Consider the following 20,431-nt stretch of genomic DNA (forward strand, 5'->3'; position numbering starts at 1 on the left):
ACACTGATTCTTAAATGTACAATTGACAGAAAAATGTGTGTGTGTTATTCAGTAGTAAATATTGTCACTATATTTGTAGACATCTTTATTTTAGAACATTATTTGGGACTGCAAACCAAAGTGAACTGCTTGTGAGTCCAAAAACCTTTGCAGATTGCAGTTAAATATAAGTACAACCAATTTTTCTCCAGTTACAGCATTAGCACAGGGGCATCCTGTTTAGGATACTAGGATAGTCTTGTAAAGAATGTTGGCACCTCTGCATATCTAATACTCTGCTTACGTCATGCTTAAGCTACTCTGTGCAAAGCCTGAAAACCAGCAGGTAAAACTGAACCAAAATACAACACAAAGAGGAAATTTAAAACAGGTAAATCTAAATAAGTGGCTAAATTCCAAACATATTTGTGTAACTATATTTAGGAAAATTCAGTATGGAGATTATGTAGAACAAATTTCAAGTATTAAGAGCATCTTGAGCTGCAAAAAGTGTGGATAGTCAGAAATGCATAAATTAAAAATAAATACAACTCACAAAATCAACAGTGATTAGAGCATGTAAGGTCACTATTGAGTAATCACTTCATTTGTACGATTGTAAAATAAAACTCAAAACTGTTCAAAGAAAATAACAGGTTACTTATTATTACTGTAGCAAAATCTTTTTCAAAAAGCATTTCTAGATATGAATAAATGCCTTAATTATTTTACAGTATTAGTTTATGTAGGCTGTTAAAAATTGTAAATGTAATGTTCTCTTCCAGAACTGTCAAGATCAAGTGCTAATCCTGACATTCAAAAAATCTAATACAGCAAAATAGACAGTGTATTCTAGGAAAAATAGAACTCCTGAGAAATCTTTACATCCAGTGATAAAGAACTGAGGCAAAACTGCAGATTACTTACACATAATTCTATATAAAAAAAAGGCATAAACTTGGCATCATTAAACACACTATCCACAAGACTTCAAGAAAAGTCACACATTCAGTAGCAGTAGCCAAGGATGCTTTAAGGCAAGGTGTTTTTTAAGGAGGATCTGGAGACTAAACAGCTGGAAGCTGTTCGGTGTCCATAACAGAACATTACTCTGAACATAATCTTCACTTAGGGGTTTTTCCATCAAATAGTTGAAAATCAAGACGGACCCAGACTTCTCCAGTAGACACTTCATGAAGCAGCAATTTTTTTGTCGCTGCACCCTTGTTCTCTGAGTCTTTTTTGATGGTGGCCACAGGGAGCTCTGTCCGACCTAAGAATTCTGTACAAAAAAGGAACTCATTCTTAAATGGGCTTTTCAGATAAGCATACATTGCTTTGTTAAATTATTCTCATAAGAGTACTAGAATGAAATTACTGACCATCAGGTACAAACTGCTCTTTTCCATAAATGTTGATGCACAGCACATCTTGATACAAATCTTTGATGTGAAACTGACAGTTGAAGTTCCATTTCGGGTTTAGTGCGTCGTTCAGAGTTCGAGAAGTGTAACACTGAGCCCCCATAGTTACTTCACAGTACGGATTGCACCTCCCTAAATTAAATAAATAAAAAAGATCATTCAAAAAGTATTAATTAAATTAATGCAACAATGTTTTTTGGAAAAATATTTAAAAAAAAAAAAAAATCATACCACTAGGTTTAGAGGATTTAAGTTCTGCTGCCTCCTGGACAGTTACAAGCAGACGGCCAATTCCAGTGGCTTTCATGGAGCGACCTTAAAAAAAGACAGATTATTTAGTCATGAACTAAAATATGATTCGCTATATATCAGTAATTCTTTAATTGTAATATTATATACTACAATATTGTAAAACATCTCAAATTAACAAAAAAAAAAAAAAACGAATCATGAGTGCTACTGCTATCTCACCTTGATACGCCTTGTCTCGTTTATTTTTCTCGGTCTCAATAAACTCCTCTGAGGCAGCTTTGACCTTCTGAACCCATGCAGTCCTAGTCACAAATATAATAATTACAAATATAGCATATAATAAAAGTATCTTTTCAGAGAACCAACTTTAATACAAAGAGAAGATATTTTCTTATAAGTTATTTTCACCTCTCATTAATATTATCTGTTTTGAGGGTATAAACTCGGTCAATGTGAGAGATGTGGAAGAGTGGCTCATCACTGGATGGATCAGGCATCTTTACCAGGACTTCATTCAGGAACAAAGGCTGACAACAAATAGTTTACATAATAGACATCATTTATTATCACAACTTTCATACCTTGTTTAACAGAGAAAATCCTAAAGATAAAACAATAAAAATAAAAAGAAATGGAAAAAAAACCCCCCAAAAAAACAAAACACTCGGCCAATGACATCATGCATTTATGTGTATTCAAACTTTTTTGTTTGTTTTTTTGTCAGACACCTTCTTTGAATGAATGGTTTGAATGGTCAAGACTTACTGATTTGTACATCTTGTAGTGTGTATTGGACCTTGGGCTGAAGAGTCTGTCTAAGCCTGAAGAAGTGAACTGCTTGACAGCTTGGGTCAGGAGAAGGAAATCATTGAAAAGGAAAGCATACAGTTCCTTATTGCTCTTGGTCTTAAACAGTTTCCCACTGTGGAGGAGTTTTCGTGGACCCAGGCAGTTGGTCAAAGAGTTGAAAACCAGATTCTATTCAAGCAAAAATCAAATTTATTTGTACATTAGCAGACTGGGTGCACAGACCATAAAAAAATTAGACAGTGGTTGACTGCATAATATTGTTCAGGAGAAACTAAACAGAAAAATTGAGGCAAAAGCAATAAAAAGTAGCAGAAGCTATTAAATTGTGTTGCTCACTTCTGTGATTCCTTCGCATTGGACATGGCTCTGGATCCAATCAAGTCTGTCCGAGTTCTCCTTCTCTCTTACACCCTCATTCACCCGAGAGCAAAGCTCCTCAGCCTTCTCCCGAGCCTCTTGCAACTGAGCATGATCCACATGATTCTCAGGCGTGCACTCAAGAATCTAATGATCACAGGTTTACACAGTCATTTATCCATTTAAAACAAGGCATCTTCACTTCAAAACATGGGAAGAGACAGCAGGACAAGCCCTTTTAGGGTACTTACATTTTTGATGTGGAGAGGGTAACGTGTGATTCTCTGCATAGGTTTCAGTAAAAAGCTGGACAGAGGCATTCCTTTACAACGGTAATCGGTGGCAATTTTCTAAATAATGAACCAGAATCAGTTACGAATCTCCTTAAAATCAACTCTAAAGCAAAAACAATGACAGTCAAATATAGGTGAAAATAGTGCTGGGTCGGTATGATGGTATATTCCGTTTCCGCGGAATAAAATGTCTACCGTTACTGGTTTTTCTATCCCGTGCATACCGCGAAATTTAAATTAGTGGCCGTGGTTAACCTCACGTGTAGCACGCCTGAATCTGACAACGGTTGAGAAGCGGCACATAAGCGTAGATAAGAAGAAAAACATGGAGAAAGACATGCATGCTGATAAAGAAATCCCACAAACCAATCCCGAGCAGGAGGAGGCACTTGTGAAACGAGGCCTTTGCTGTGTAAGAAAATCATGAAGGCAAGATGAAAGTTTGAGAAAGACCACAGAGACAAAGGCCAAGTCTTCTGGAATAATGCCCTTTGGACAGATGAGTTTAAAACTAAATTATGTGGAGGCCATAACAGAGGGCAGGCTTGTGGCAAACCAAATAGAGCATTTCAGCAAAAGAACCTTATACCAACTGAGAAACATGGAGGTGGAAGTGTTATGGTTTAGAGATGCTCTGCTGCAGCAGGACCTGGCCAGATCATCATAATAGAATCCACTATGAATTCTACATGTATCAGAAGGTGCTTGAGGAACATGGGAGACCATCTGTAAACATTTTGAAGCTGAAGTGGAACTGGACCTTGAACCATGACAAAAAATACCAGTAAATCCAGAAAGGACTCAGTGAAAAGTAAAAAACAGAATTCTGGAATGGCCAAGTTAAAGCCCAGATCTAAATTCCAGATCCAAGTTCATCCACTTACAAAACAATGAACAATGACTTTATGGAGAAACCCTTGTTGGCAAGTACACAGTTCATACATGTCTTGTAGTTAGTTACCAGGTTTGTGCACATTTCAGGAGGGATTTTGGTCCACTCCTCTTTACAGATACTCTCCAAATCTTGAAGGTTCGAGGCATTCACCTGACAACTCACAGTGTCGGCTCCTTCAGCTTTACTACAGGATTACAGTTTAGGCTAGGCCACTCCAGGATCTTAAAGTGCTTCTTCTTGAGCCACTCCTTCTTTGCATGCGCTGTATGTTTTGGGTCATTCTCATGCTAGAAGTCCCATCCACAACCAATCTCCAGTGTTCTCGATAAGGCCAGATGATTCTCATGGTACATGGCTCCGATCATCAACCCCTCAATGTGGTGAAGTCTTCCTGTACCCATAGCAGAGAAACAGCCACCAGCAGTAGAAAGTTTGCACCTCCATGTTTGACAGTAGGGATGGTGTTCTTGGAGTCATATTCAGCATTTCTCTGCCTCCAAATTTGACAAGTGGAGTTGATGCCAATGAGCTAAATTTTGGCTGACTTCTCATCTGAGAGATAGAGAGGTTTAAATGGAAGAGATTGATACTTTTATATACATAAGTGAATATTAGAGGTACTTTCCTAAAGGGACAGGACTAATTTGTATCCATCGTGGGCACATAACCAGTCCGTTGGGGTCAGAATTCTTGCTGGTTGGTAGGGGATCAAATACATAAGATTTTGACCATTGACAATTTAAGTGAATAACGCTATCTCTTCATCACAGCACCTGTTAGTCAGTGGGATATATTAGGCATCATGTGTACATATTGTCCTCAAAGCTGATCTGTTAGAAGCAGGAAAACAGGGGCAAGCGTCGGTATTGGTGGGTATCTATCAAAAGTAGTCCAAGAAAAAAGTGGTGAACCTGGACCATTGATGCATGTGGGGAGCAAAGTCTGGCCCGTGTGGTCTGATCTAACAGACAAGCTACTGTAGCTCAAATTGCTGGAGCTGTTAATGATGGTTCTCATGGAAAGATTCAAACTGTGTTGCACGGTGTCATAATACACAGTGCATCACAGTTTGTTGCAAATTTGTTACATAGCCGCAGACCCTTCAGAGTGCCCATGCTGACCCGTCCATGCCTTGATGGGTCATGTCAGGGCTGGTTTTTTGCAGCAAAAGAGGGACCAAACACACACACATATACACATACATATATACACATATATGCTGTTGTAACAAGAATTTCGCTCATGGGATGTCAATAAAGTCTGTCTGTCTGTCCGACTGCTTTCCTATATATTTATATCCCAATATCATGGTGTCCAAGTCAGGAACCATTGTGAGTAAAACTAGATATACTTAATTTAGTACTTATCTACTATTAAGGATAAATAAATTCTTTTACAATTCCAAATAATTTTCCCGAATTGCATAAAAATTAGTTTATCAGATTTTTTTAATGGTATTTCCTACTCTGAAAATATAAATCTTTCAACTTGCTTTTCTTCTCTGACTTTGTAATCTAGATAACATTTTACTTTACTCAGGAGGTGGTGGATACGAATACCAAGAATTGTACCTTGAGGAAGTCTTTGAATTCTGGCTCCTGGTCAGTTTTTTCTTGCAGCAATGCTGCAGAATTTAACTGGCAGCTGCAGAAGAGAATATAGGGCTGCATGTGCGCAAGCTCAGTGGCTAGGATGTCACCTATCATGTGAACTGGCATATTTTCTCCTCCCTGCTTCTTCCTTGCTCGAAGGGCTCTGATCCACACAGAAACAAAGTAAAGTCAACGGTAAGAAAAACTAGCAATTAAAACAGATAATGAAGAATCATTATATAATAATGAGTCATTATAATACATTCAGTGTATCCAACAGCTTAAAGATTAGCGATGAGCACCATGTTATATACATACTTGAGCAGCTTGGTGTTGGACGTGATGAGCTCTTTCCAGTTCACAAAAATCGTGTTCATCTCAGCTTCTGTTAACCGTCCTGATTCGGACATTGGCTTGTGGAACACCTAAAAGAAATTCAAAACACCTCACCTAGTTAATTATATTACCACATGTTAACTTGCTTATATATTATCAAATCAGCACCGTCCCCCCTCTTGTAATTATGGAAGATATCTGCTGTCAAAAAAAAGCAGGATGAATTCTAAAGTGTTCAGTGCTTTAATACCTTCTCAGATTCAGCTAAAAACTTCAGAACTTCACTCTGCAGATGGACCATGATACAAAGTCTATACAGGCCAAACAACATAAGCCTTCTTCTAAGATAAAATAGTGGAATATATTGCAATGGCCTGAATACAGCAAACAGGAGGTAAAGGCAGCTGCAGTAAAGGCCTAAGAGCATGGACAGGGAAGACTCGGAGCTCCTGGTAATGTCTATGGGTTCCAGACTTCCAACCCTTAGAACCCTGGCTTCCAGGGATAGCATAAGATCTATAGAGTCATGTTTTATGATAAATGGGGTCTCATCAACTGTCAGAGAAGATAGTGGGTCTCTCAAAAATGAAGAGATAATGTTCCAATTACTTATGGTCCCTTTGGGGGATGGGGGTGTTGTCCATGTTAAGGTCAATGTCCAAATATTTATGGATTTGACAATGTATCAACAGAACAAATAAGTGGATGTTGACCCTGTACCACTGTAAATATATACCTCCAGAACCAGCTGAAGATCCTCCATGTATCTGTCCTCTGTTGTTATGAGTTCGTGGATGTAGCCTTGACGTTTCTTTTCCTGCAAGCTCATAGACTCTAGGCTTGTCAGGTCAGCACACCCTGCAATGACAGAAACATGGTTATGATGCCTCAATTAACCTCAAAAGGGAGGTGGAAAAAATACTTGGGCTATCCTAGACCCACGCAGCAGGTACCTTCATACCCTCCCAGGACAACAAAGTAAGAGCTCCTGTTCCAAACACACACAAAAGGAAGCAGGGCAATCACAGAGGGAATAAAAGAAAGGCACTCAAATATGCTGACATCAAGACTTACCAAGTGAGGGCCTCAATTCTGATGGTCCTGAAACCACTGTAAGGCTGTCTTTCAGGGTGCCTTCATCATCCACACACCACAGTCTTAAAAAGAGCAGTTTTGTCTGCCATATGAGCAATCAGTAGCTCTGTTCTTCATAAGCTACAGCACTAAACCATTCATAAAAATGAATATCTAACATTTAGCCAAATCAGTTTTGACCAAAATATGTAGATAATTGGAGAAAGACTTGCTTTGTAACCTTAAGACTGCTCTACTAGTACTTACTTTAAAAGTAATATTAATCAATATATTTATTTATTAGTAATATAAAATCTACATAATTAGTAATTAAAATTGATTAAAAAAATCAATTAATATTTAAACAATAAAAAAAATTGTCAACAACTGAAAACAACTATACTTCACAAAAATTGCTTGATAGTCTACTTTAGTGCACATTTTAAAAGAACATTCACAGAATATGATTCATATTTATATTAATACTGACCTGCTTACACTAGTATGTATTTTAAAAAGGATTTACTGTGCAGACAATTTTTAAACTTATATTTGAGTCAGTTAGGACATTATAAACTACTTTTCACTAAAATAAAACATTAAAAAGGGACAACAAACTGAACAGGTAGATTTTTTTTCAGAGAATTTTAATGTCTATATGTCCTTAATCAAATAAATATGTTACATAACATCTCATATGTGCAGCATTCTCTACATACTTCTTCCACACCATAAATGATTGCATAGCTTTACTAAAGGATTGCTAAAAAGTAAAAACTATTTTACTAATCTGATTAAGGCACAAAAATGGCATTAAATGCAATATATGGATAATATAATTCAGAAGGTATAGAGTTTTGAAATAGCAGCATATTAAAAATATTTCATTATACTTGTGCAAAGCAGATAATATACTTTTACTGTGTTTAGTTTCCCATCAAACATGCAACATATGGTGTTATAGTTGACATACAACCAGTACAACCTCAATCCAAAGTGAATTCAACACTGCCAGTATAGTTTAGTGTAGAACTGGATGCTGTCAAAATATGCTGTGCTTAAATTCTTCCAATACAGAATATTAATCTTTGTTCAAAATAAGATTAGAATGCCATAGCTCAAAGTAAAAGGCAATAAAATGGTGCAGAAAGCCACTGAAAGACCCACTCCTCACCCTCTTGCTTATACACCTAAAAGTTTTGATGTATATTATTAAGAGCAATTTGCATTAAAACTTAATTTAGTGCTGGTCATAGCACTGGTGTCAAGATCATGTCAAGTGTAAAAATCTCACACATCTGCTCAAGCTGGTCCATTTCTTCACAGCATATGAAAAGGCTGAATATTGTGCTCTTATAAACACTCTAATAAAAGAAGTCATTTTGGATAAAATTATAAAATTTAAGTTTCATTTTTCAGATTAAAATTCCAGATCAAAAGGGATACAGTTAAGCAGTATCTCTTTTAAGCAGAGGAACTTGAAGCTAAGATTTTTTTCACTTTAATGCACTAACACTTTCACTTTAATGCATTACTTTAATGCCCTGACAATTATATATATATATATATATATATATATATATATATATATATATATATATATATATATATATATATATATGTAAATATATATGTGAATATGTATAAATGTGATGCATCACATCTCTGTTAGGCAGGAATTAATACCAGTCATGCTACGGTGTACAACCACTGCCTTGGGTCAAATAAAAATGTAAAATTAGGTGTTAGGGTAAGATCTGGTGTAGAGTTAGTAAATGGTCATAGTTTAGGATAAATGGGGTGGGTCTCATCCCCTGTGAGGGGAGATAGTGGGTCTCTCAAAGATGAAGAGAAGGGGAGGTGTTACCACCCTACAGAAACAAAAAAGAGAAGCCAAAGTAAAACAGTCTGAGAAACTAGAGAAAAGAAAATGAGAAATGAAAATTAAATGTCAGTTGTTAGATTGTTTCTGTTCATGTCAAATTTTGTTTTGATGTTTGAAAATACACGAAATCCAAAAGACCCTAAAATTGAAATCAAATTGAAGACAATATAATTAAGAAAAAAAGGTTCAATGCAGTAGTATCACAAAGAAATCACGATTCTTGCTCAAAATCCCCAAGTACAGTACACTGCAGTCAACGTACACAACATCCTTCTCATTTGGAATGTCTTGCTATACAATATCCCTCTCACCAAAAACTATTCAATAATAGTTTGAGAAATTAAGGAAACAAATTACAAATCTTAAGGTCAAGATTACTAATGAATTTGTTCAGCATGTAATTTACCAAGTAAAATGACTGCATTGCCAGCTTTAGGAACACTGGTATAAAAAAACAAACAAACAAACAAAAAAAAACTGCTCCAACTACTTACACTGCTGGCTAGGATCAGATTCAGTGGTGGTCAGTTTCACATAGTTGGTGGGGATAAGGCCTGTGACACCATTGATTTCTGCTTTCCACCAATCAGTATCACTCTTATCCAGCACATTGATGATTTGACTCTTGGAGAAGCTGAGCTCATCCTGGTTTGCTGCTGTGTAGTCATATATGGCAATAACCTGAGCAGCTAAGAGCAGGTGGAAGAATTGGTGTGAGACAGGTTATAAATGCGGGTTAAAGAAACACAGAGTATGAGCTGGAAAGAGAAAAGCAACGCTAGGGAAACTGGTAAAGCATCATTTACCTGGTACATTCGCAGGTGTGGACTTGCCACTATTTGAGCCCAGCTGCTTAACATGCGATGCTGGAAACCAGCCCTTCTGTCGCTTTTTACCACGCGCCTAAAACATGTAAGATAAGTAGAAAGACAGAGACAGACAGTAATCATACTTTGATGATCCTTAACAAGTGATAACTACCTTAATTAATAAAAAATCTTAATGCGATTAACATTAAAAAAGAAAATTATTTACAGTAAAGAACATTAAAACAACATACAATATTTGCAATTTAAAAGAATTAATACATATAAAAAGTATATATAAATATAAACTATGCTTGTGCCAGTTTAATATCAATTAATAATATGGATTTAAAAACACATTAAGCTTAATCTATAAAGCAAAAAGTGCAGTTTAAATAAAACAATTTAAAAAAATTTTATCAAGTAAACATGTTGCTGTAATTGCCAATGTTTTTCTTTCAGAACATCGGCCATATTATTATTAAATCAGACTTGAAATTCATCAGTAATCTTGACATATATTGCCAATGTCCTGACCTGCAGTTCCCCCAGCCTCCAGCCAGACTGGTTTTTACTAAGGATTACGACGAGTTGACCAGGAGACAGATTTAGTTGTCCTGTCCCTGAGGCTGTATATGCACTGGTCACCTGAGCTACCTCTGCAACACACAAAGGCAGCTCCTGTATATAGCATATTTCTAATGTTCTATTATTTATAACATTATTACCTATGACAAATAAACACAATAAATCTATATACATTCATACAACCATATATACAAATCTATATATCTTATAAAACTACTGATTTAGTTTATATGAGATGGGATTTACCTGGCTTTTTTCCAAGTGCACCAGGTTTGAGGCCTGAATTCTAAAAAAATAAAAAGCAATATATTTTATAAAAAGGTCAAGAAAACAAGTTGTAATATATCTATAAATTACATAGAGTGAGTTACATCAGTTTCCTTGGGTTTAACATAGTTGGAGGGAAAGTGTCCAGAATGGTCTCCTATGCTGCCTGTCCACCACTCTCCTTCTCTCTGTGACACGAGGATGGTATCTCCCTCAGTGAAGGTCAAATCTAGAGGTTCAGGACTTTTGTAGGTATAGAGAGCCACATATTCTAAAAAATTAGAACATATACAAAACACACATATGAGTGTGCACATACAAAGAAATAGATATAGCGTGTGACCAGACACATTATTTTCAGCCTTTAAAAAGATTAAAATAAAATAAAGATTTGCACCCTCTGGGTGTTTTTTGGTTTGTTTTGTTTGAACCATATCCGAGGATTTCACAGGACACATAGTTCATGCTATAGTTTTATATGATAAGAACAGCAGTTTTCAAAAATGTAAAATTAAAATGTATGTTATTATTCAACACAAACAACAAAAGCTTTTAGAATTTACAATGTCATGAATACAGTATTGTATGGCAGAACTATAAAACCCAAATTCTGCCGAAGCCACATAAGCATTATGTGCGTCTTTGAAGCAAGCCTTTTTTTTAAATGAATTAATTATAACACATTAATAGACTGTGCTATATTTGAAGTTAAAAATGTTATAAATGTTAAAAATCAGAATTAAAGCAATTTTCAGCACTTTGCAAACCTGTTCTCATACGCAAAGTGTCCTGTTTTCCACAAAATTTCAGTCTGGATTAAGTAGCATAGAGTGCCACAGCATACCTCAAAATACATCTAGTCTATACATCTATTTTCAGAATTTTTTTTTTATTAGTTTTTTTTATCAGCCCAATTTTATATATAATTTTTCAATTTCTCACCCTCAAGGGAAGAGGCATCTGCTGCTGCTGATTCAAATACCTCAGTGGAACTGTATGGACAACAGAGAAAAAACAAAGAAAAATTGAAAAGGTAATTAAAATAAAATGACTATTTTATTTACCCATTGCTCAGTTGAATTATTGTTCCTTCATAGTTAAATATCTTTTTAGTGCATCACTTAATCATTAAATATTTGTCTTGTGAATAAACCTCTATGACTCAAAAAAAGAATTTGAATTTACTCTGCAGACAAGTAACTGCTGCTCAGGACTGTGACGCAAGTTTTAGGAAATCAGCCATGGAGAATTTAAGCTTAGAAAAAAAATGCCCTGGTCTTGTTCCAGTCTTCAGCTCTCCAGTTTGTGCCCATGAAAGCCTCAGATTCTTGTTATTGGCTACCAGGTTCTATAGTGCTTTTCTGCTCACCATGGTTATAAAAAGGGTTATCTGAGTTTTTAACCTATAGACCCTCCATAGACAGGATGTTTTCGTTTATCACACCATTCTGTGTAAACTCTAGAGGATGTTACTGCCACGTGATTTGCTGGTCAGATAACTGCATGAATGGGAAAGTGAACCTATTAAAGAGGACTTGAGATTATAAAATCTGTTTTATTTTTCTTCATTTAAAAAAAAATCAGGAATAAACAATTGGAAACAAACAGAAAGTAAATGTTTAACATCTTCAATAATAAATATTTAAGATTTTGCACAAATTTGGATTTATATTTAAATCTAAGCCTAATTTCTTCTATTGCTGTCAATAATATCATTTCAATAAAAATTGTTTCAAAAGAATGCAGAAAAACATTTATAATATTCTAATTACATATTATAATTTACATTTACATATTATAATATTTATAATAATGTTTTCTAATAAGTTCGTGTATTATATATAGTATATAGTAAATATATACACTGTACCGAGAGGTCGACAGCACAGCCGGCGGGTTAAGAGCTGCTTTACTTGGTGTCTCTGACTTGTGCTGTTTTTCTACATAGCTCTCAGGGAACCAACCCATTTTCCCCTGAAAACCTCCATAAAGCCAGCCCTCCTCTCTTTCAATCGTCTCGTCCACCTATTAAACAACACAAGTTTACAGATGTCGTCAAAGTGACAGCTTTAAAGAGCAAGTTACTTGTCCAAAAATGTTGTACTATGCAACATATTTTATAAGATGATGCTAATTCACTTCTCATGGAAACGACACGATACAACAGTAATACCTCAATTATATCACCCATCTCAAAAGAGAGTTCTTCCTCATTCCTGGCTGAGAAAGGGTAGAGGGCTTTAAATTTGGTAAGAGCTGCTGATTTCCTGTGTGAGGTGCCCAGGGGCTGTCTACTACCTGAAAAGAAAGAAAGCAAGAGAATTTTATTTTTTTTGCTCCAGGTTTTTGAAACATACATGAAATGACTGCTGCCAAAAGCATAGAGGTTCATGTTGTATTTGCTGTCTGTTTCGAAATTATTTACCTTTCCTTTCTTCCAGTCCTCTGAGAAGTGCAGCAACAATGCTTGAATTATTTTGCCTTTCGTCTTTCAGCCTTACAGAAGTAGCAGCAGAAACAGTCTGCTCTTCTTGCTGTTTTCTCCTCCGTTCTTCATCTAGTTTCTTTCTTTCCTCCTCTCTTCTCCTACGGTCTTCCTCCCCCTGCCGCTTTCTTTCCTCCTCTTTCCTCTTCCGCTCCTCAGCATCCCTGATGGCTGCTTCCTGTGCTCGCTGACGCCGCCTTTCCTCTTCCTCTCGTTCCTTCCTTCTCTCCTCTTCTTGTCGCACCTCCTCTGCCCTCCTGCGCTCCTCACGTTTCCTCTCTTCTTCCAGTCTCCTCTTCTCCTCTTCCAACTGCTCTGCCTCCTGTCTACGCCTTTCTTCCTCCTGTCTCTTCCTCTCCTCTTCGAGCTTTCTCCTTTCATCCTCTAGTTTTCTCCGTTCTTCCTCGATTTTCTTCATCTCCTCTTCTCGCTTCTTGCGATCCTCCTCCTCACGTCTCCTCCTCTCCTGCTCTCTCCTCTCATCCTCCTCTCTTCTTTTCCTTTCCTCTGCTTCCCTCTTCCTCCTCTCCTCTTCCTTCCATTTTCGCTCCTCTTCCTCTTGTGCCCTGCGCTCTCTTTCAGCTTGTTCTTTGGCAGCATGCAGACGAGCCTGCCTCTCTCTCTCCTCCTCCTCTCGGAGTTTGGCCTCTCGCTCCTCCTGAAGTTTCCTCTGTTTCTCTTCCTCATCACGCCTCAGTTTTTCCTGCCATTGGCGCTCCTTCTCCTGTTTGATGCGCCTGTAATAATTTTAGTCATTAGCCTATGTGAATGCAAACTTGCTTGATACAAACTATGTCTGCACTGCATTAGGTACTCACCGTTGTTCTTCCTCCTCCAGTCTCTTCTTTTCCAGTTCTTCTTCTTTGAATTTCTTGAGCTCTCTTATTTTCTCTTCTTTTACACTACGTAATTTGTCTAGTGCAGACTGGTGATTTCTCTGGGTCTCTCTGAGGTCCTACAACACAAAGCTGAAGATCATTCATGGTCCAAACACAAGGCTTAACAATATATACCACATATAAACATTTAATACATGTAACAAACTCAATTTGTTAATATTTACCTAACATAAAATTACCTAAAATATTTCTCTTAAGACAGATTTTGAGAAAATTACATTTATGTGTTTTTTCTGATGAAAATGTTTTTTTTTTCATTATTAAAATCTCATATACAACTTGCTTTTACTACTGGGGTTTACATCCCATCATTGTTCTAGTCTATGAAATACTATAAATCTGCTTTAGTTGTTCAGCGTATGTTTGTGTGTCTAGTCCACACCATCACAGGTCGTTCTGAAAAACCCATGTTTACATTTCACTTTGTTGTTTTGGATGCTCAAATACACAACATCCCGGAGGGTATCAGTTGGATTCAGGTTATGGCAATGTCTCGGAAGATTTCATCCACAGAACCGAACAGTAAGGATATTGTTGGCTAGCATTTGGAGGTCTGAGTGACCTTCCAAGAATATTCTTCCCAACACGATCACTGGTCAGACAGCATAACTTTCCCCACGGCATCTCCAGACACTTTTAAACCTTTCACATATGATCAGTGTGAAGCTTCTATGGACCTATCCATAAACAGAACGAGGTGGGCCAGCCAATTATGTTTTTTTTTCTTCTGTCAAATGCCATTCAAGTTGCATGGAAGTCTGTCTGCTTCTGACAGTTTGGTCAGAAACATGCTCACCAAAGGAGGTCATTTTGTAGGGCTCTCACAGTGCTCCTTCTGAAACAAAGGAGTAGATATTGAACCTGGTTCTTGCACTTTACACCTAAGTCCAGCTCACAAATTAATGTGCCATCCTGGTGAAGCTGGACTACCTGTGCATACAGTATGATTGTGTTTCAAGGAACTGCCTCATACTACATGCACCCTAACAAGACACACAACTAGAGAGAAATCAGTCAGGAGGAATAAGGAGAGAGCAGCTGTCTGTAAAACCTCTCTCTCTTTGGTAGTTGCATTGCTCTTGTCTCTCCAATGCACCCGTTTGTCACCTTTATTCTCACCAAAGCATGTAAAACCGATTCGCAATCACGTATGCTTCCTAATCAGACATATATATCTCTAAAGTTTATTAGACTCAATGTTAAACCTTGTTAATGATGTGTTCCCTTAGTTTTTTGAGCAGTATACAATTATGCACTGAAAGTGAGCCAGGAAAAATGAGCACTACACCAATCCAGGTAAAATAAAGAGAAAAGGAAAGACAGAGATAGACAACCTTCAGGAGGAAGAAGAGGTTATGTAGACAGCTCAGTAAAGAGAACAGGCCCCTAAGCATACAGTCATCCATTTCTTCAAACTGCAGCAAAAGCCAAGTAGAGACAGACAGGAAGGCAGACAAACACACAGACAGACAAGCTCTACATCTAGTTAGACATGGGGACAAAAGCAAAGCAGGTTATTAGCACTGGGATCTATACTTTCAAAAAATAAGGGAATCACAGAGGAAAATACTGTATATGAATGTGAATTGTAGTTTAAAAATTATTCAAAAGGGGTGTGAATTGTTCTGCAACTTAATTCAGTGCCCTCATTAAAACTACATTACATCTAGCTGGTCTAAATGCTGTTTGAGCTGAAAAACTAATTCAGGAGGAATAAAGGGTTTACCTGTATGTCCTTTTTATACTGATCCATATCACCAAGTTTTGCTGCTGTCTCTTTCTCTAAAGCATCAAGCTGTTCTTTCAGCTTTCTACAGCTGAGGTCTTTATCTGTAACACTCTTCTGTAGAGTGGTCATTGTGGATGCTAGAGAGAAACAAAAATCAGACATCTATTCATACTGTAGGTCACTTCAGGCTTACACATAGGCTTTGAAATAATTCGCAAAAGGTTAAGAATATTTTAACTAAAGCAATGCAAGAAAGAACTCAACAGACAAGGCATAATTAATCTTTAAATGAAATTTAAATTGTCTGTTCTGTTTAATTAAATTAGCATAATACTGGACCATATTGAATGCACATCCACCAACTTAGCTAGGACTATTCAAATATCAGAGCCCATTTCATGAAAATACTTAATGCAAAGAGATACTTATGGTGACGAGTGTGTGTGTGTTTGAAACCGAGACAAAATATAGTCAGAAATCATAGGATTTGGAGTTGACACGAGTTGTCTGCGCTGTCTGAGATGTTCACATTAACAAATTATACATTTGAAACATACAGATGTTAGTACATCTCTTATATGATCAGTCACAACAGTAACAAAGCATCAACTATGGAGACTTTGAATTTCATTTTGATCATTCTTAAGACCCTTTGAGAACAGTAGTTGTATCCATCCTAGATTCAGTAGGGGTTAATAATAGGACTCGCTCATAATAGAGGTCACATTCTTGATCTCATTCTAAAATTCAGATCAAGTACAGAAAATAGTCACATTTCCAGTCAGAAGCTGTCTTAGACCATTATCTCATTTCATTTAAAATTCTATATCATAACATTTAAAAATGCTTCATCCTACTTTGAAATAGTAATTTAATTTTAATTATACTTTAATTTTACTTGTATCTTCTTCAAAATCAATTTGCATATCAGAAGCAACCAAACTCCTTCTAAACATTCTTCCCTTAGTACAGGCTATGCACCTAAATCTTTTAAACTAGTGGTTATAAAATCCATGATTAAAACAACCTCATCCCCAGTCAGCTGTCCAACTACATGAAATTATGAAGCCTTACATTTATATCCAAGAGCCTAGAAAAGGTTGTAGCTAAGAAATTATGCTCATAGTGACATAGGAATACATTAATAAACTTTATCACTCAGTTAGTTAAATACTGAACTGAACTGTTACAGCGTTAGGGTTGTGTCTCCTTGCTCGACCTCAGTGCAGAAAATGTTGATGGAGTTGAGGGAACAACCCTTTCCTGGCTCAGGTCTTATTTGATTGATTGTTAGTCTGTAGATATAAATAGTGACTTGATGCATGTTAAGATTTTGTTCAGAGTTCTAGAAGGTTCTATTATAGGCTAACTACTTTTCTATTTATACATGCTACAAGAATGTGTGAAAGACATTTTGGATGCTTTACACAGTGGATGCTTTCTAACATCCTCCTGCTTAACTCCAAAAAGAGAGAAGTTCTTGTACTTAGACCACATGCAGCCAAAAGTAAGATTTCTGATTACAAAGTAATACTGGAAGGTCTTTCTGTTTCATCAAGTGCAGCAGTAAAAGAGCTTGATGTGATTACTGACACCAGTCTTTCATTTGAAGCTCATATAGATAATATCACTAGTGTAGTCTTATTTCATATCAGAAATATTGCTAAGATAAGAAATATAATGCCACTACATGAAACAGAAATATTAGTTAATGCTTTTGCTACCTCTATGTTGGATTATTCTACTGCCTTACTGTATGTTCTGGTAGGAGCATACACAAGCTCCAGTTAGTCTAGAATGTAGCAGCTAGAGTCCTAACTAGAACCATAAGATATGAACACATGCCTTCTTATTTTATCCACACTGTGTTGGCTCCCAATAAAACTTGGCATTGATTATAAAATATTACTACGGACCTATGAAAAACTGAATGGTCTTGTGCCACAGTACCTAATTGCTTTTTGGTAGTACCTCAAGTAGTAAAGTTTTTCTTACAAAGCCCCACAGTTACTGTATGGAACAGCCTTTCAGTACAGTAAGTGTTCGGGACTCAGTCACAATCTCAATGTCTAAGACCAGGCTGTGCTTAAGACAACCTGGAGACCCATGGGACTGCTATGATTAGAAGCACTTGGAGACTATGGCACCAGCTTTGAACTCTTGTTGTCAATTTTGTGCTTGAGTCTCAATCATGTTTAATTTAATGGCTTGGCCAGAAAGGAATTTATAAAAAATCTATAATGAATTATGAAATCACACTGATGCTCATACAGAATTTTTACACACACACACACACACACACACACACACACACACACACACACACACACACACACACACACAAACACAAACACAAACATATATATATATGTTATTATTATTATATTTTTTCAACATGCCATTTTTCCTCATCTTTGGTTCAAATTGAACCATGACTCATGCTGAGAGCCATAAGCAAAACAAACACACTTTTTACATTATGCAGTTCCCATGATGCACTGCTATAATACAGGTTAGTTTGTTAGCCTGTTTGGGCTGATTGCTTTTTCATCACAAAAGATCTACCCCGGAGTTTGGTTGCAATTAGTCTAAATCGACCTCTTCAGCCTGTCTTAGACCAGTAGTTTTGGTGTGGAGCTACATCTAAACAAACTGAACTAACACACCGGGTTCTAAAACACAAGCTCCAACAAACCAGGTGGGAAAATGCCAATAATGACTCAATGCTTCAGACACTCTCTCCATCATCTTATGTTCATCTATGAATATTCATGCTAAAATGTTCATAGAAAGCATGTATCTTATTAACATACAGTAAAGCAACCCTGTGGATTTTAGTTCATTAAACTTTAGAACCTTTGCAGAAAAATTAGCCCAGTTATTGTAATAAGTTTTGCAAGTAAGAAGAAAAAAAGCACGTTACCTAGAATGTTGTTCTGATTCATATTTCGAAGTAACTCATTCAGCTTCTGCTGCTCTGGAGTCAACTGGGTAAGTTTCCTCTGCAACTCCTAAACAGACCCACAAGCTAGATCACTTTGTGATTATCGATTATTTTGGCTTATGTCAAAAAAAGACGGTATGTCGGTTAAATTAAGTCTGATGATGAGAAAAGTAAGTGTGGAAAATAGTCCATAACAGGTAGATATAGGTACCAGGGCACACCTCAAACTGCTGCTGCAATGTGTTAATTTCTATTATTTGTCCATCTCTCTTCTGGTTGATATGATCCAATTCAATTTTCTGGACTTTCGTCTTGGCCTGGGCATCTCTCAGTTTTTCAGAAATTTCTTTATGCTTGTTCCCCTAAAATAAGAGAATGTAGTTCGTAACATATGTACTTGTACTATAGCTTTACAAGTTAAGTTAAATTTGTTAGATGGATTAACCAAACAACAATGGCCTTAAGGTGCATCTCGCCTCACCACAGCTTCAAGCTCCAACTCCAGACTACTTTTCTTTGACTTCAGGTGAACGATGACCTCTTGCTCATGACTCCTCTGGTTCTGGAGGTCCTGCTTTTTCCTCCTCTCCAACTCAAGCTGGCGCTGCCTCTCCAGTTCCTTCTTAGCTGCCTGTGAGGATATTTAAAGTATTAACTCCTGAAGTAAGAATTAGTATGTTCTGCTATAAATATTTTATTTATTATGTTCTGAAATTGCTGAATATTCTAATGGCTTCTACCAAAAACTTTTAAGGAAGAGTGACACTTTCTACATGCAACCGTTTCCCATAGCCAGTATGAAAGTCTTATCTGTTACATGAAGACACAATTGGTCTTAAGTCCAGAAAAATCAAGTCACCTCTTTCCTCTCTAGCTCTTTGAGTCTCTCCTCCTCCCTCTGCCTTTCCAGCTCTCTCTGGCGCTCAAGTCTCTGCTCCTCCTCTCTCTTCCTCCTGAGCTCCAGCTCACGTGCCTCCCTCTCTTTTTTCTCCTGCTCCTCACGTGCCTTTTGTGCTCTTCTCTCCTCCTCACGTCGCTGTTGCTCCTCCAAAGCCAAGCGCCGTTTCTCCAGCTCTGCATTTCCTTGCTCTTGGTTTTTCTTGAACTTGTCCTCAAATGTCACTGTATAAAGACGTACACAAACATTAACTTTTCATAGGAACACTTCATCAACATCGTAATTAAAGCAGACCCCTAAAGCTATGCATAGACCTTGTCATGTCCTTGAACATTTTTATGAACCTTTTTCATTAGTTTAATAAGTATAGTGCTCTAATATCTCTAATGGTCGTAAATAAAGAAACATTGTGATCATGTACAATGATGTGTTTAGAATACCCTTCATTCACAACGCATTTTGTATGTGAGTATTTAGAAAATGGGAGGAATTTAAAACTGAGTCACTGAGGTGTTTGTACAGAGCAGGTTTTGGGTGTGGTGAGCAGCCTTACAGTTACTCTTGGCTTTCTGTGGTGGATCAACGTCAGTAAACTCCTCAGCCAGTGATGCATAGATGGATGAACTGGTGCAGCCATTCAGTGCATCACCAACATTTCCCCTGAGAGCAAATTTAATAAATAATGGCTCATTAAATTGAACTCTTAAGGGCAAAACACAGTCTTTAAACAATCTGAAGAGAAACTGGGGATTGACATGACCTGCCAAAATATTGCTGTACCTGAGTGATGGGGGCACAAGCTCCACTGGAAGAGCAAGAGGCAAAGCCTGTCCTTCCTTAGCCATATCCACCAGGTGCATGGCCAGAACAAACTCGTCTGCCCTTAATTTACCATCCTTATCAACATCTGCTAGGTTC

The 20,431-nt window shown here is 37.0% G+C and overlaps 1 protein-coding gene across 2 annotated transcripts in view; it reads right to left on the bottom strand.

Annotated features, from left to right (window-relative positions):
* Window positions 1-70: 70 nt before the first annotated feature.
* itsn2b (intersectin 2b) overlaps window positions 71-20,431 on the bottom strand; it is a 34,166-nt gene continuing 13,805 nt past the window's right edge. For both annotated transcript variants that reach the window (XM_027160056.2, XM_027160054.2), the window contains exons 10-37: window positions 20,294-20,431; window positions 20,067-20,173; window positions 19,475-19,737; window positions 19,097-19,246; window positions 18,837-18,977; window positions 18,595-18,682; window positions 15,669-15,808; window positions 13,862-13,998; window positions 12,984-13,780; window positions 12,732-12,856; window positions 12,429-12,583; window positions 11,501-11,550; window positions 10,663-10,829; window positions 10,538-10,577; window positions 10,241-10,362; window positions 9,704-9,800; window positions 9,392-9,586; window positions 6,675-6,796; window positions 5,921-6,027; window positions 5,582-5,765; window positions 3,074-3,172; window positions 2,802-2,969; window positions 2,421-2,633; window positions 2,064-2,182; window positions 1,875-1,957; window positions 1,635-1,718; window positions 1,362-1,535; window positions 71-1,261 (exon numbers count right to left, since the gene is read on the bottom strand). In XM_027160056.2, coding sequence (XP_027015857.1) covers window positions 1,104-1,261; window positions 1,362-1,535; window positions 1,635-1,718; window positions 1,875-1,957; window positions 2,064-2,182; window positions 2,421-2,633; window positions 2,802-2,969; window positions 3,074-3,172; window positions 5,582-5,765; window positions 5,921-6,027; window positions 6,675-6,796; window positions 9,392-9,586; window positions 9,704-9,800; window positions 10,241-10,362; window positions 10,538-10,577; window positions 10,663-10,829; window positions 11,501-11,550; window positions 12,429-12,583; window positions 12,732-12,856; window positions 12,984-13,780; window positions 13,862-13,998; window positions 15,669-15,808; window positions 18,595-18,682; window positions 18,837-18,977; window positions 19,097-19,246; window positions 19,475-19,737; window positions 20,067-20,173; window positions 20,294-20,431 — 4,423 coding nt within the window. In that variant the 3' untranslated portion in view covers window positions 71-1,103. The remainder of the gene's footprint in view (window positions 1,262-1,361; window positions 1,536-1,634; window positions 1,719-1,874; window positions 1,958-2,063; window positions 2,183-2,420; window positions 2,634-2,801; window positions 2,970-3,073; window positions 3,173-5,581; window positions 5,766-5,920; window positions 6,028-6,674; window positions 6,797-9,391; window positions 9,587-9,703; window positions 9,801-10,240; window positions 10,363-10,537; window positions 10,578-10,662; window positions 10,830-11,500; window positions 11,551-12,428; window positions 12,584-12,731; window positions 12,857-12,983; window positions 13,781-13,861; window positions 13,999-15,668; window positions 15,809-18,594; window positions 18,683-18,836; window positions 18,978-19,096; window positions 19,247-19,474; window positions 19,738-20,066; window positions 20,174-20,293) is intronic.

The sequence above is a fragment of the Tachysurus fulvidraco genome, chromosome 12 (genome assembly GCF_022655615.1).
Source record: "Tachysurus fulvidraco isolate hzauxx_2018 chromosome 12, HZAU_PFXX_2.0, whole genome shotgun sequence".
Taxonomy (NCBI): domain Eukaryota; kingdom Metazoa; phylum Chordata; class Actinopteri; order Siluriformes; family Bagridae; genus Tachysurus; species Tachysurus fulvidraco.